The 12286-nt window shown below is 51.7% G+C and overlaps 1 protein-coding gene across 1 annotated transcript; it reads right to left on the bottom strand.

Moving 5' to 3' along the window:
* Nucleotides 1-8365: 8365 nt before the first annotated feature.
* On the bottom strand, nt 8366-10235 carry LOC141474954 (feather keratin Cos1-1/Cos1-3/Cos2-1-like). The gene is made up of 4 exons (XM_074163053.1): nt 10228-10235; nt 9239-9320; nt 8841-8869; nt 8366-8666 (listed from the first exon to the last, which is right to left on the bottom strand). Exons 1-4 carry the CDS (start codon nt 10233-10235, stop codon nt 8366-8368), a joined length of 420 nt encoding a protein of 139 aa, XP_074019154.1.
* Nucleotides 10236-12286: the final 2051 nt, after the last annotated feature.

Below are 12286 nucleotides of genomic sequence, written 5' to 3'. Positions count from 1 at the left end.
CCTTAAAGATCATCTAGTTCTAAACCCCCTGCCCTGGGCAGAGACACCTCCCACCAGACCACGTTGCTCAAAGCCTCATCCAGCCTGGCCTTGAACACTTCCAGGGATGGGGCATCCACAACTTCTCTGGGCAACCTGTTCAAGTGTCTCACCACCCTCATAGTAAAGAATTTCTTTCTGTATCTAATCTAAGTCTCCCCTCTTTCAATTTAAAACCATTACCCCTCATGCTATTGCTGCACTTCCTGAAAAGAGTCCCTCTCCAGCTCTTCTGTAGGCTCCCTTCAGATACTGGAAGGCTGCTATAAGGTCACCCTGGAGCCTTCTCTTCTCCAGGATGAACAACCCCAGCTCTCTCAGCCTGTCTTCATAGGAGAGGTGCTCCATCCCTCTGATCATCTTTGTGGCCCTCCGCTGGACCCGTTCCAACAGGTCCACGTCCTTCCTGTGTTGAGGACTCCAAAGCTGGACACAGTATTCCAGGTGGGGTCCCACGAGAGCAGAGTAGAGGGACAGAATCACTTCCCACGACCTGCTGTCCATGCTTCTCTTGATGCAGCCCAGGATGCAGTTGGATTTCTGGGCTGCCAGTGTGCACTGCTGACTCATGTTGAGCTTCTCATCCATGAGCACTCCCAAGTCCTTCTCCTCAGGGCTGCTCTCCAGCCATGCTCTGCCCAACCTGTATTTGTGGCTGGGATTGCCACGTCCCAGGTGCAGGACCCTGCACTTGGCCTGGTTAAACTTCATGAGGTTTGCACGGGCCCACCTCTCAAGCCTGTCCAGGTCCCTCTGGATGGCATCCCTTCCCTCCAGCATGTCGACTGCACCACACAGCTTGGTGTCATTGGCAAACTTGCTGAGGGTGCACTCTGTCCCACTGTCCATGTCTCCAACAAAGATGTTAAACGGCACTGGTCCCAGTGTCGACCCCTGAGGAACACCACTCATCACTGGCTGCCACTTGGACATTGAGCCGTTGACCACAACTCTTTGAGTGCGCCATCGAGACAGTTCCTTATCCACTGAGTGGTCCATCCTTCAAATCCATGACTTTCCAATTTTCAGACCAGGATGTCATGCGGGACACTGTTGAATGCGTTGCATAAGTCCAGGTAGATGACATCTGTTACTCTGCCCTTGTCTACCAAGGCTGTGGTAATATCGTAAAAGGCCACCAAATTTGTCAGGCATGATTTGCCCTTGGTGAAGCCATGTTGCCTGTCACCAATCACCTCCTTATTTTCCACGTGCCTTAGCAGAGATTCCAGGGGGATCTGCTCCATGATCTTGCCAGGCACAGAGGTGAGACTGACTGGGCTGTAGTTCCCCGGGTCTTCCTTTTTCCCCTTTTTGAATATCAGCGTTATCTTTCCCCTTTTCCAGTCAGCAGGAACTTCACCAGATTGCCACGACTTCTCAATTATGATGGATAGCGGCTTAGCAACTTCGTCCGCCAGCTCTCTCAGGACCTGTGGATGGATTTCATCAGGTCCCATGGACTTATGCGTTCCTTAGATGGTCTCGAACCTAATCTTCTCCTACAGTGGGTGGTTCTTCATTCTCATAGCCCCTGGTTTTGCCTTCTGTGACTTGGGTGGTGTGGTTAGAGCCCTTGCCAGTGAAGATCAAGGCAAAAAAGTTGTTCAGTAACTCAGCTTTTTCCATATCCTGGGTGACCAGGTCTCTCGTTTCCTTCTGGAGAGGGCCCACAACTTCCCTAGTCTTGCCTTTATGCCTGACATATCTGTAGAAGTTTTTCTTGTTGTCCTTGATGTCCCTGGCCAGATTTAATTCTGTCTGGGATTTAGTTTGCCTAATCTGGTTCCTGGCCACTCAGACAGTTTCTCTATATTCCACCCAGTCTACCCATCCTTGCTTCCTCCCTCTATAGGCCTCATTTTGGGTTTTGAGATTATCCAGGAGCTCCTTGTTTATCCATGCAGGCCTTCTGGCTTTTTTGCCTGACTTCTTCTTTTTTGGGATGCACCTTTCCTGAGCTTGGAGGAGGTGATCCTTGAATACTAACCAGCTTTCTTGGGCTCCTCTCCCCTCCAGTACTTTTTCCCATGTTACCCTGACAATCAGATCCCTCAAGAGCCCAAAGTCTGCTCTCCTGAAGTCCAGGGTAGTGAGTTTGCTGCACACCCTCCTCACTGCCCTAAGAATCTTGAATTCTACCATTTCATGGTCGCTGCAGCCAAGGCTACCCTTGAGTTTGACATTCCCACCAGCCCCTCCTTGTTGGCAAGGGCAAGGTCCAACACGGCTCCTTTCCTTATTGGCTCCTCTAGCATTTGAAGAAGAAAGTTTTCATCAACACATTCCAAAAACTTCCTGGATTTGTTGTGCCCTGCTGTGTTGTCCCTCCAGCAGATATTGGGGTGGCTGAAGTCTCCCATGAGGACCAGGGTCTGTGAATGCAATGCTGATCCTATCTGTCTATAGGGGGCCTCACCCTCCTTGTCACTCTGGTCAGGTGGTCTGTAGCAGACCCCTACTGTAACATCACCTGCCACTATGCTCCCTTTAATCCTGACCCATAAGCTCTCTGTTGGGTCTTCATCAATCCCCAGGTGGAGCTCCATGCACTCTAACTGGTCATTGACATAGAGGGCAACACCATAGAGGTCTCCCCAGCCTGTCATTCCTGAAGAATCTGTATCCCTCCATCCAAAACTCCAGTCATAAAAGCCATCCCACTACTTCCCTGTGATGCCAATAAGATTGTAGCCCTGGAGATGTGTGCACATCTATAACTCCTCTTGCTTGTTCCCCATGCTACCTGCATTTGTGTAAAGGCACTTCATCTGGGCACCCAGTCGGGCTGACTTAACTAGCTGGACTGTCTGCATTTCTTTCATGTTGCTCTTCAGGTGGCCTTGCTTTGAGATGTTTTATCTGTGACTCCCTGGATCCTATTGCCTCCGGAGCCCCTCACTCGTCCCCATAAGACTTCTAGTGTGCTGCAGCATACCCAGCACATCTCAGAGCAACCAGTTCAGGGCCTTTGCTAGTGACCCTTCCCACAGATCTAGGAGCATCTTCCCTCAGCTTGTCAAGGGCTAGACAGATAATATCCTCCTCCCCCAGCAACCTTAATGAGATACCCCACAGCTTGTCACAGACAAGCCTGATATTATTACGCCCCTCCCCTTTCACATCTAGTTTAAAGCCCAGTCAATCAACCCCACAATCTCTTGGGCAAGAACCCTCTTCCCCCTTTGAGAGAGGTGTCTCCCTGGTCACCAGTCTATCATCCCTCTTGAGAGCCTCCCTGAGTTTGGGGGATGCAAGATCTGTTTTGAGCAGTAGTTGCAGAGATTTTCTTCACTCTCCACAGTGAAGTTTGGAGGCTGCTTTGACCCAGCAGAGGGAAGAGAAGATGGGACCTTGTGAAAACCAACTCAGTCTTTCTCAGAACTCTGTGGGCAACCTATGAAAGGGAAAGCATGACAATTCTGTTTTTTTCTGGCAGTCTTGATGGGACTTGTAGCCTTTAGTGAGGTGTGTCTTTCAGATAAGGACTGGAGCAAGAGGAGTTTCTGGCCCAGACCTCTCAGATGCTTCTGTGTATGGATAAATACAAACCTTGGATAGACTCAGGGAGGTTCTCCTCTGTGCGGCCTGTGGAGAACTTCCAGGTGCTTTTCCATGTGTGGGATGCCAAGCTGAAGGACAGCACCTCCTCTCTCTCAACCGAGCCCACATTGGTGCCCACAGCATGCAGCATGACACAGAAAGAGGGGGGATGTGTATGTTCTCTGTGAAGTGATTCCCTCCCCAGCACTGTTTGCATGTAGGTCTGACCTCAGCTTGTCCAGCAATGACCTGTTGGGGTTGTGCTGAGGTTGGGCCTCTGCCTTCTCAGCCTGTGCAGCAGGGACAGACATCATGTTGGTGTGACTTTTCTGTCTGAGTTCAGATCCAGGTTCATGGGAAAAGAGCAAAATAGTCCAATAAAACTGTCAAGTTCAAGGACTTCCTGGGCTTGGGGGAGAGCTATGGAGGGATGCCACATGGACCACAGCTGGGTCCATCAAACCCCCTGAGCTGAAACTAACTCTGGCATGGGAATGAGTGTTAAAAAGATGTATCTGACTGGTTTGTCCTGCTCTTCTTCTTCCCTCAAGCCTCCTCTGAAGCACACTGTTGCAGAAGGGAGCCCTTGTTGTGAGACATGACTGCTCTTGTGGCTTTGTCTCCTAGCCAAAACAGCCTGAGGAAGAACAACCCCTTCCCAGCCATGAACCTGGGCATCATCCAAACCCTCAGCATGTGAAGAAGATCCATCAGCCTGAGACTGAGGAAGATTTTCTGTTCAACTGGATTCCCACCCATGCCCGAAGCTGTTCCATTGCTTTTCACATCTCTCTCCTTTCTCAGGAGGCAAAAACAATGGAGAACCTGAAGAAAAGAGATGTCCTGTGCCTGAGAGGGATGGTCACTGAGAAGTGCACACAGAGGATCTGCATTAACCTGCTCAGTTAACATACTCACATCTTCTGTGCTGCTTTGCCTATACTGGATGCATGTCGTGTCTGCGGAGGGCTCGGGGGATGATTCTTCCACATGACCATCTGCAGGATCACCCCCAGGGTGTCCTCCATGAGGAGATTCAGTGGGCTGTGGGCTGAGGGACCAAAATCCCAGAGCAGGCAAAACCAGAGAGGGAGTTTTTCAGGCAAGATAAGAACAAATATTTTATCTTCTTCACTTCTTCCCCACTGAGTAACTTCCAGCAGCTCTGCTCTTGGGGTGGTTTTCTGACTTTCTCACACACAAACAGGAGCATTGGTCTCAGCATGGACCTCAGCTTAGCGTGGATCCCACTGTGCAATAATGCCTGGGTGTCACCTCCTGCCAGGGTGCCCCCAGAGGGGAGTTGTGCGTGCCCCAGCTCCTTGTTTTGCCATTGTCCAGAGCCTCCTGAGAACAGCCTTTAATGCCTGGGGTCAGGACACCTCCAGCAGGGTGAGGGACCCAAGGAGCCACTATGAGACCATTACATCCCACTACCAATTCCCTGTCATCTTGGATGGCTCTTGGGTCCCTGGGTACACCCTCGGGGGCTGTGCCTTCCTTCCACTCAGCCCAGCACTCCAGCCAGTAAAGTTTAGCATGGGGAGAGGTGTCCTACCACAGGGGCACGTACCTGACCTCCATTATGTTGCTGCAGATCCTGACAGTATTTGAGGTTTGTCGGAGGACAGAATCCCCGTGAAACAAGGCTCTGGTGTCCCAGACAGGGTGAGGACATGGAGATGCCCTGGCACTAGTGAATCACCCAGTGCCACTGTTTGCAGGTCTCACAGAAGAACAAGTGAGGCCTTGGTCTCTGGGCACAGTGAGAAGGCCTAAATGATGACTACAGACAGTGACTCTGCCCAGAACCACAGGCAGGAGGAGAGTGAGGGGAGTGTTGCTTGAGCCCTTATTTCAAGCCCAGCAGTCCCTTCAGGAGTTCTTCCTCTGCACCTAGGAGATGGTGATTGCCTTAGGGTGACAAGTGTTTAAATCACATGGACCTCACGTGGTCCATGGGGCACTGTGGGCCTAAGAGTTATTTTGAGACCAGCAGTGCCTTCATGAGTTCCTTTTCTGCACCCAGGAGACCTTGGATAACTGAAGGATGCCAGAATTTAGAGCATTACTGGGGGCTGAAGGCTGACTTCTAAAAATAAATTTTCAAGCATAACTGAAAAGCATACTTAAAGGTTGACACTAATAGTGAAGTCACATACTCAGGGAAGATGGAAACCTGAAACAAGCCATGACAAGGCAGGGATTCATTGGATTGCAGAGAGCCCAAGTGCTATGGGGACACTCTGTGCACTGCTGTCATCTGCCCGGTCACCATCTGCCTGTAAATGGTGGGGTGATGGCCAGAAAGTGGGGATTTCCTGCAGGGATATGCAGGAAGCAAATGCTTTGTGGCACTTGGGGCCTGCAGAGCTGGATTTACACAGACTTTGACAACAGGGATGATGGAGTCAGTTGCTCAACGCCTTCACCACTCCACTTCAAATTTGGGTGGCCATGAAGTAGATGAAGACTCTCATGACTGAGCCTGGATGCAGAAGGACCCTCTGCCTGGATTTCCCCTTTTCATCTGGGGAAGACAGTCTCCAGAGCTCCAGATGTGCATAGCCATCCTTCTGCCTCAGTATGTCATCCTGGCCAAGGCCTCTGATATGCCAAGTTTTTTTGGTCCAGTCCATTCCTGGGAATATCGGTCAACACAAGAGGGCTGAGAATGGCACAGCAGAGACGGATCAGAGAAGCTGCTGTGCACAGAAATGTGTCCCTCTGTCACCACAATGGCCCAATGCGGATAGAGGGAGTAACTGCTCTTGCACAGAGATTTGCTGGAGCAGAGCTGGGCTCTGGCAGTGGTGCAGTCTTAGAGGCCCAGAAAAGCTGCCCCAGGTGCCCCAGGCTTGGAGGAGATAAAAAATGAGGTTCAACAAGGCCAAGTTGAGGTTCAACAAGGCCAAGCGCCAGGTCCTGCACCTGGGTCACAACAACCCCATGCAGTGCTACAGGCTTGGGGAAGAGTGGCTGGAGAGCTGCCTGGCAGAAAAGGACCCGGGGGTGTTGGTTGACTGTCGGCTGAACATGAGCCAGCAGTGTGCCCAGGTGGCCAAGGTGGCCAACAGCGTCTTGGCCCGGATCGGGAACAGTGTGGAGAGTAGGAATCAAGAGGTGATTGTCCACCTGTACTAGGCACTACTGAGGACCCACCTCGAGTACTGTGTCCAATTTTGGGCCCCTTAACACAAAAAAGACATGGAGGTGCTGGAGCGGGTCCAGGGAAGGGCAACGAAGCTGGTGAGGGGTCTGGAGAATAAGTCTTATGAGGAGAGGCTGAGGGAGCTGTGATTGTTTAGCCTAGAGAAAAGGAGGCTGAGGGGAGACCTTAATGCTCTCTACAACTATCTGAAAGGAGGTTGTAGAGAAGCGGGGGTTTGTCTCTTCTCCCAAGTCACAGGCAATAGGACAAGAGGAAATGGGCTCAAGTTGCGCCAGGGGAGGTTCAGATTGGATATTAGGAAAAATTTTTACACTGAAAGGGTTTTTAAGCACTGGAATGGGCTGCCCAGGGAAGTGGTTGAGGCACCATCCCTGGAGGTATTTAAAAGACGGGTTGACATAGTGCTTAGTGACATGGTCTAGTGATGGTTTTTATCAGTTAGGTTGATGGTTGGACTAGATGATCTGAAAGGTCCCTTCCAACCTAGACGATTCTATGATTCTACCACAGAGCAACCATGGGTCTTCGAGCACTCGGTGCTCTCCTGGAGCTATAGAGGCCCATAGACTGTTGGGAGTGGGGACTCCATTTTTTGGTTGATACCAGTACTAACTTGTTAATTACCTCAGCCCTGCATGCCTGAACTGCAGCAGGACCCTGCCAGGTGCTGAAGGACTGTACGAGGTATCTATCTCATCTGCCTGTGCCCATGTGCACTGGCCATGGACACTAGACCTGGTAATGGAGGGGAAGAAGAGGTGGACACGAGACTGCAGGCTGTCCCCAGGTATTATTGTCTCTCAAACCTCCTTCCACCCTTTGGAGCCATGCTCTGTTTGAACCTCCTCCCCCAACACAACTCCATCCAGAACTAGAGGAGACATGTTGCCCAAGAGTCAGTGAGGCTGCTGACTTCATCCACTGGCCACTCACAGCCATGTGCTCCTCATCCAAGGGCAGCAGTGACTGGGCTCCCCATTCACTAAACATGATCCAGGCCCACTCAGGAAGAGATGCAGAAAGGCCATTGGCTGTGGTGTAGATCGCAACATCTTCCACAGCTCCAAGAGACAAAAGACAACCCAGTGTAGTGACTCTTACGCTTTTCTTCCCCTGGGAATGAGGAAGGGTCCTCTTTTGCACCCAACCTAATTAAAGAGCCACGTTTTTTTCCTGAGCAGACTGGAAGATTTGCCACAAAAGGAAGAAGGACTCGGAGGCCCAAGCTTGGATGCAGAATAGCTTTAATGAGTCTAAAGAAGAAAAGGAGGTGGCTGACAGTGAGCACCAGGTGCAGCCACTGAGATGCAGTGGAGCTCCTGCAGAGTGTCCGTCTGCCTGCCTTGAGGGAAGGAGACCAACAAGTTGCCACTAGGCTGGCATTGGAAAAAAATGACAGAAAAGTAAAGAAAGAGTGAAGAGAGTAGAAGAAGGAAAAGTAGACATAGGGCAGCTTATACAGAGTCCAGGCTGAACACTTCCACCCACCCTTTGCAGACGAAGCCAGAGATGAAGAGCTAGGCTAAATACAAAGGTCCAGTGCTCTATCTCCTGTACAGCACCATGTTCTGAGGTCTTTGAGGTTCTTGCCCAAGGACGTTGCCAGCAGGTTTAGCAGGGTTGGCATCTGTTGCCACAGTAATAGCTGGTAATGCAGGAGAGGTCACAACAACCAGAGTTGATGGGGACTCCGTTACAGCTGAGGATGCTGCCAACAGCAGCGGAGGTGGAGGATCCCACAATGGTGTTCTGTGGGAAGGAGCTGAGGATGGGTCCGGGCAGGGTCACCACCACAGCAGGAGGCTCAATGACGACAGTGGAGTTCTGGCACTGCCTGACACAGGGCTCATTGCAGCTGTTGGCCAGCGGGGTCGGGCAGCAGGGCTGGCAGGGCAGGCAGCAGGGCTGGCAGGGCTGGCAAGGCCGGCAGGAGGTCTTGCATGGCTCACATGGCTGGCAGGGCCGGCAGGAGGTCTTGCACGGCTCACATGGCTGGCAGGAGCGGCAGGAGGTCTTGCATGGCTCACATGGCTGGCAGGGGCGGCAGGAGGTCTTGCATGGCTCGCAAGGCTCGCACTTCTCAGAGCAGGACATGTCTCTGGGCCAGAGATGCACCTGGGAGAGAGGTCAGGAAGGAAGCAGAGAAAAGGGACACTTGAGGAACAGCCTGAAACCACACCTAAAGGAAGCCAAGACACCTGCTGGGTTGGGAGGTGGAGGCTGTGCAGGGGGAACAAGGGATCCTTTGCCTGAGCCCAGCAGAGTCCTTCAGATAGCAGCCAGGCACAGGGATCCTCCTGACTGGCCTCTAGCAAAGAGCCACTTCAGCCAAACCTCAGCCTCTCCCTGTGACAGACTGTCTCTCCCCTGCCCTCTCCCACAGCCATGATCTCAGGGCACTAACATAAGACCAAGGAACAGGTATCAGCTGAAGGCTAGACCTTGTCTTAGAGGAAGTGGAGGTGAAGAGGGGTTCCGACTCACCTGGTTCCCAAGGAGAAGGAGGTGACAGAAGTGGTTGAGAGAGCAAGAAGTCAGGCTGGCTTTTATACTGCCCTCCCATGGCCTCAGGGCCCAAAGGAAACCTCTGCATAACTGACAATTTTCCTACATGCGCCTAATGAACGGAAACATCCCAGGTAATGACATGGCATGCGTTGCCATTTCCTCCTTGTCTGCCTTTGTGTTTCCTGGTTATGTCACACCCATTTCCTCATGGGCAGTTCTTTAGAGTGCTGGGATGAGAGACCCCATGATTCCCGGGGCAAGGATTCACCAAGGTAGGCAAAAGAGACAGACTGAGTACCTGAGGGCTGCAGTGGATCAGGTGATGTCAGCCTGGGGCACTCTACTGGGATTTTTAATGATCCTGCTGACAGGAAGGGCCCCAGGTGCTCTCAGCCCTGCAATCCTTGACTTGTCCCCCAAAGGCTCACGTGAGTATGTGCCCTGTCCTCCTCTTCCCTTCCCTCCCGGCTCACTCCAACGCTCGGTGGCTGTTGTCTTCCCATACAAGTGTGCTGCACTTCAGGTTTTCAACTCTCTTTCACCTTCAGCTGCCCTCAGGAAGAAGCTGCCAACCCCTTTGTCTTCCTCCTCTCTCTGGACAGTCCCTGAGACTCCTCAAGAAACGCTGCCTCTGCATCTGTCGTGCTTGGAGTGCCCCAATCCTGTTCTGGCACGGAGGTCCCCAGCAGCTCCTCAGTCACATCCCTTGTTATCATCTCTGGCCCCATGTGCTCATCTGCAACAACCTCTGTGGGAGCATGATCATGCAGCAGCCTGTGTGAATACCTGCACGCACACCTATGTGCTTGTGAGTACACACACCTGTGTGCCTCTGGTGAGATCATGTTTCTGTGGACATGTCTTTTTTTTTTTGCCCAGGTGTGAGCACCTGTGTGCAACTACACGTCTGTGTCCGTGTGCACCTTTGCTTGTGTCTGTGCTTCTGTGTCTATCTTTGTGCACACTTGTGCATGTTGCGTATGTGTTAGTGCATGTCTGTGTGTACATAGTTGTGCCTGACATCACATCTGATCCCAAACAGTTCCTAAGGCCCATAAGGACATCCCTCCGTGACAGTACCAGGCACTGACATTGCCCTTCATTGTCTGAGGGGACACAGACAGGGCCACAGCACTCAGGTCCCACTGAGAAGAACCCCAAACACAGGCCAACACTTTTCATGCTGCCTCCAGGCAGCCTCGAGGGGCTGAGCTGCTTCCCAGGGTCCCTTCTCCTGACCTGTGTAAAAGCTTTGAAGTTGTAGGATTCTGTTGATCTGTAGTGATGATGTAGCCCTCTCCCCCTGCTGAACATTGACCAGAGCCAGGAGCTATGGAAAAAGGAATAAGAGCGCGGGGAGGCTGGGAAGAAGGTGGTGGTGAACATCAGGGCTGGAGCCAATGGCACCAGAAAACAGCCCCAACACTGGAAGGGCCGAGGATCCTCACTGCCAGCAGCCCTGTAGGAATCCTGCCGTGGCATAAGCTCTTTCCTACAGACCTCACATGAGGGACTGCCTGGAAATAGTGGTTCCCTGCCTTTTGACCTTGGTTGAGGTGCAGGAGACCTGGCTCCGGGTCTCCATGGCAGGGGGGACGAAAGGGGAAATCCATCATCAACTGGCGTCACCACACAGGGGGAACCACCCACAGGTTCTGCCGTGAAAAACTTTTCCTTAAAAGCAAGCATCCTTGTAAAAATCATTTGGCATTTGCCAAATGAAGTCTTTCATCTGGAAAAGCTGCAGCCACATGCTCTGACTCCTCCAGGGTGATTCCTGCCAAGTCCCCTTGGCTCTTGTCAGTGCTTTCAGGCTGCTCCCAGCCACCCTTTCCCATAATCTAAAACTATGTCCAGACAGGTTTTGACTGTCTCCCCAGATGAAGACTCCATGACTTGTCTAAAGAAACTGCTCCAGTGTTTGACGACCCTCATAGTGAAAAGGTTTTTCTTTAGTTTCAGATGGAATGTTATGTTTTAATTTTTGCCCATTGCCTCTCGTCCTGCCAGTGGCACTACTGAGAAGAGTCTGGCCACACAAGCCAGAAGGTATCTCCTTCCTGGTGCCCCAGGAGCTGGGGATGCACTATGCTGTCCTTTGATGACCTGCTGCCTGGAAAGAAGAGAAAACATCACTGGGAATGATGAAGAGCTTGGGATGGCACACTGAAGTCAGCAGGGAGGAATCTGACTGGCAGAGAAAAAGGCTGCCCTATGGACACGGCTCCAGGATGATGCCACATGGCTGCTTTATCTATGCCCCTCAGGAAACTCTCAGTGGTACCCAGATGGGGTACAGCTCAGTGCTGCCAGAGTAGGGAGGCAGCAGGTGTGAGGGAGCTGGCTTAGGGACAGGTAACAGGCAACAAACAGGGTAGTGGTGTTTCCACGAAAGTCAGCCTGCTGGGAAAGGGCAGCTGGGGGCAGCGTGAAAGCACTGACAAGAGCCAAGGGGACTTGGCAGGAATCACCCTGGAGGAGTCAGAGCATGTGGCTGCAGCTTCTCCAGATGAAAGACTTCATTTGGCAAATGCCAAACAATTTAGCAAGGATGCTTGCTTTTAGGGAAAAGCTTTTCACGGCAGAACCTGTGGGTGGTTTCCCCTGTGTGGCCATGTCAGTTGATGATGAATTTCCCCTCATTCCCCAGGCCATGGAGATCTGAAGCCAGGTCTCCTGCATATGAACCAAGATCAAATGGCAGGGAACCAGGAACTGTCCCTTGATCATGAGCCACTGACTGTAGGCTGCCCATGGCGATTCTTTCACTGTGGCTGCTCCTCAGAGACATCTTGTTCCCTCTTTAGACTCATTAAACTGTACTGCATCCCAGCCTCTGGCTCTGTGTGGTCCTTTCCTCTCTGAATGTTCTCTAAAGTTGTCAAGGAAGAATGCACATATAATGTAAGGGATCAAATGAGTAAGCAAATGGATGCCATGTCATTCCTAAAGGAATGGGAGGGCAGGACACACTGTCTGTGGGCGATCTTTGTTCACTGTCCCTTGGAGCTGAGGAAGACATCT

The sequence above is a fragment of the Numenius arquata genome, chromosome 23, assembly GCF_964106895.1.
Source record: "Numenius arquata chromosome 23, bNumArq3.hap1.1, whole genome shotgun sequence".
NCBI classification, from domain to species: domain Eukaryota; kingdom Metazoa; phylum Chordata; class Aves; order Charadriiformes; family Scolopacidae; genus Numenius; species Numenius arquata.
This window is presented reverse-complemented; position numbering and strand designations above follow the sequence as displayed.

Excerpts from the sequence above, each read along its gene's own strand:
- LOC141474954 (XM_074163053.1), bottom strand. Across the intron at positions 8,870-9,238 it reads TCCTTCTCCTTGGGAACCAG|GTGCATCTCTGGCCCAGAGA; the intron begins GTGAGTCGGAAC and ends CCTCTCTCCCAG. Across the intron at positions 8,667-8,840 it reads TGGCCCAGAGACATGTCCTG|CTGCCAGCCCTGCTGCCTGC; the intron begins CTCTGAGAAGTG and ends GCCTTGCCAGCC.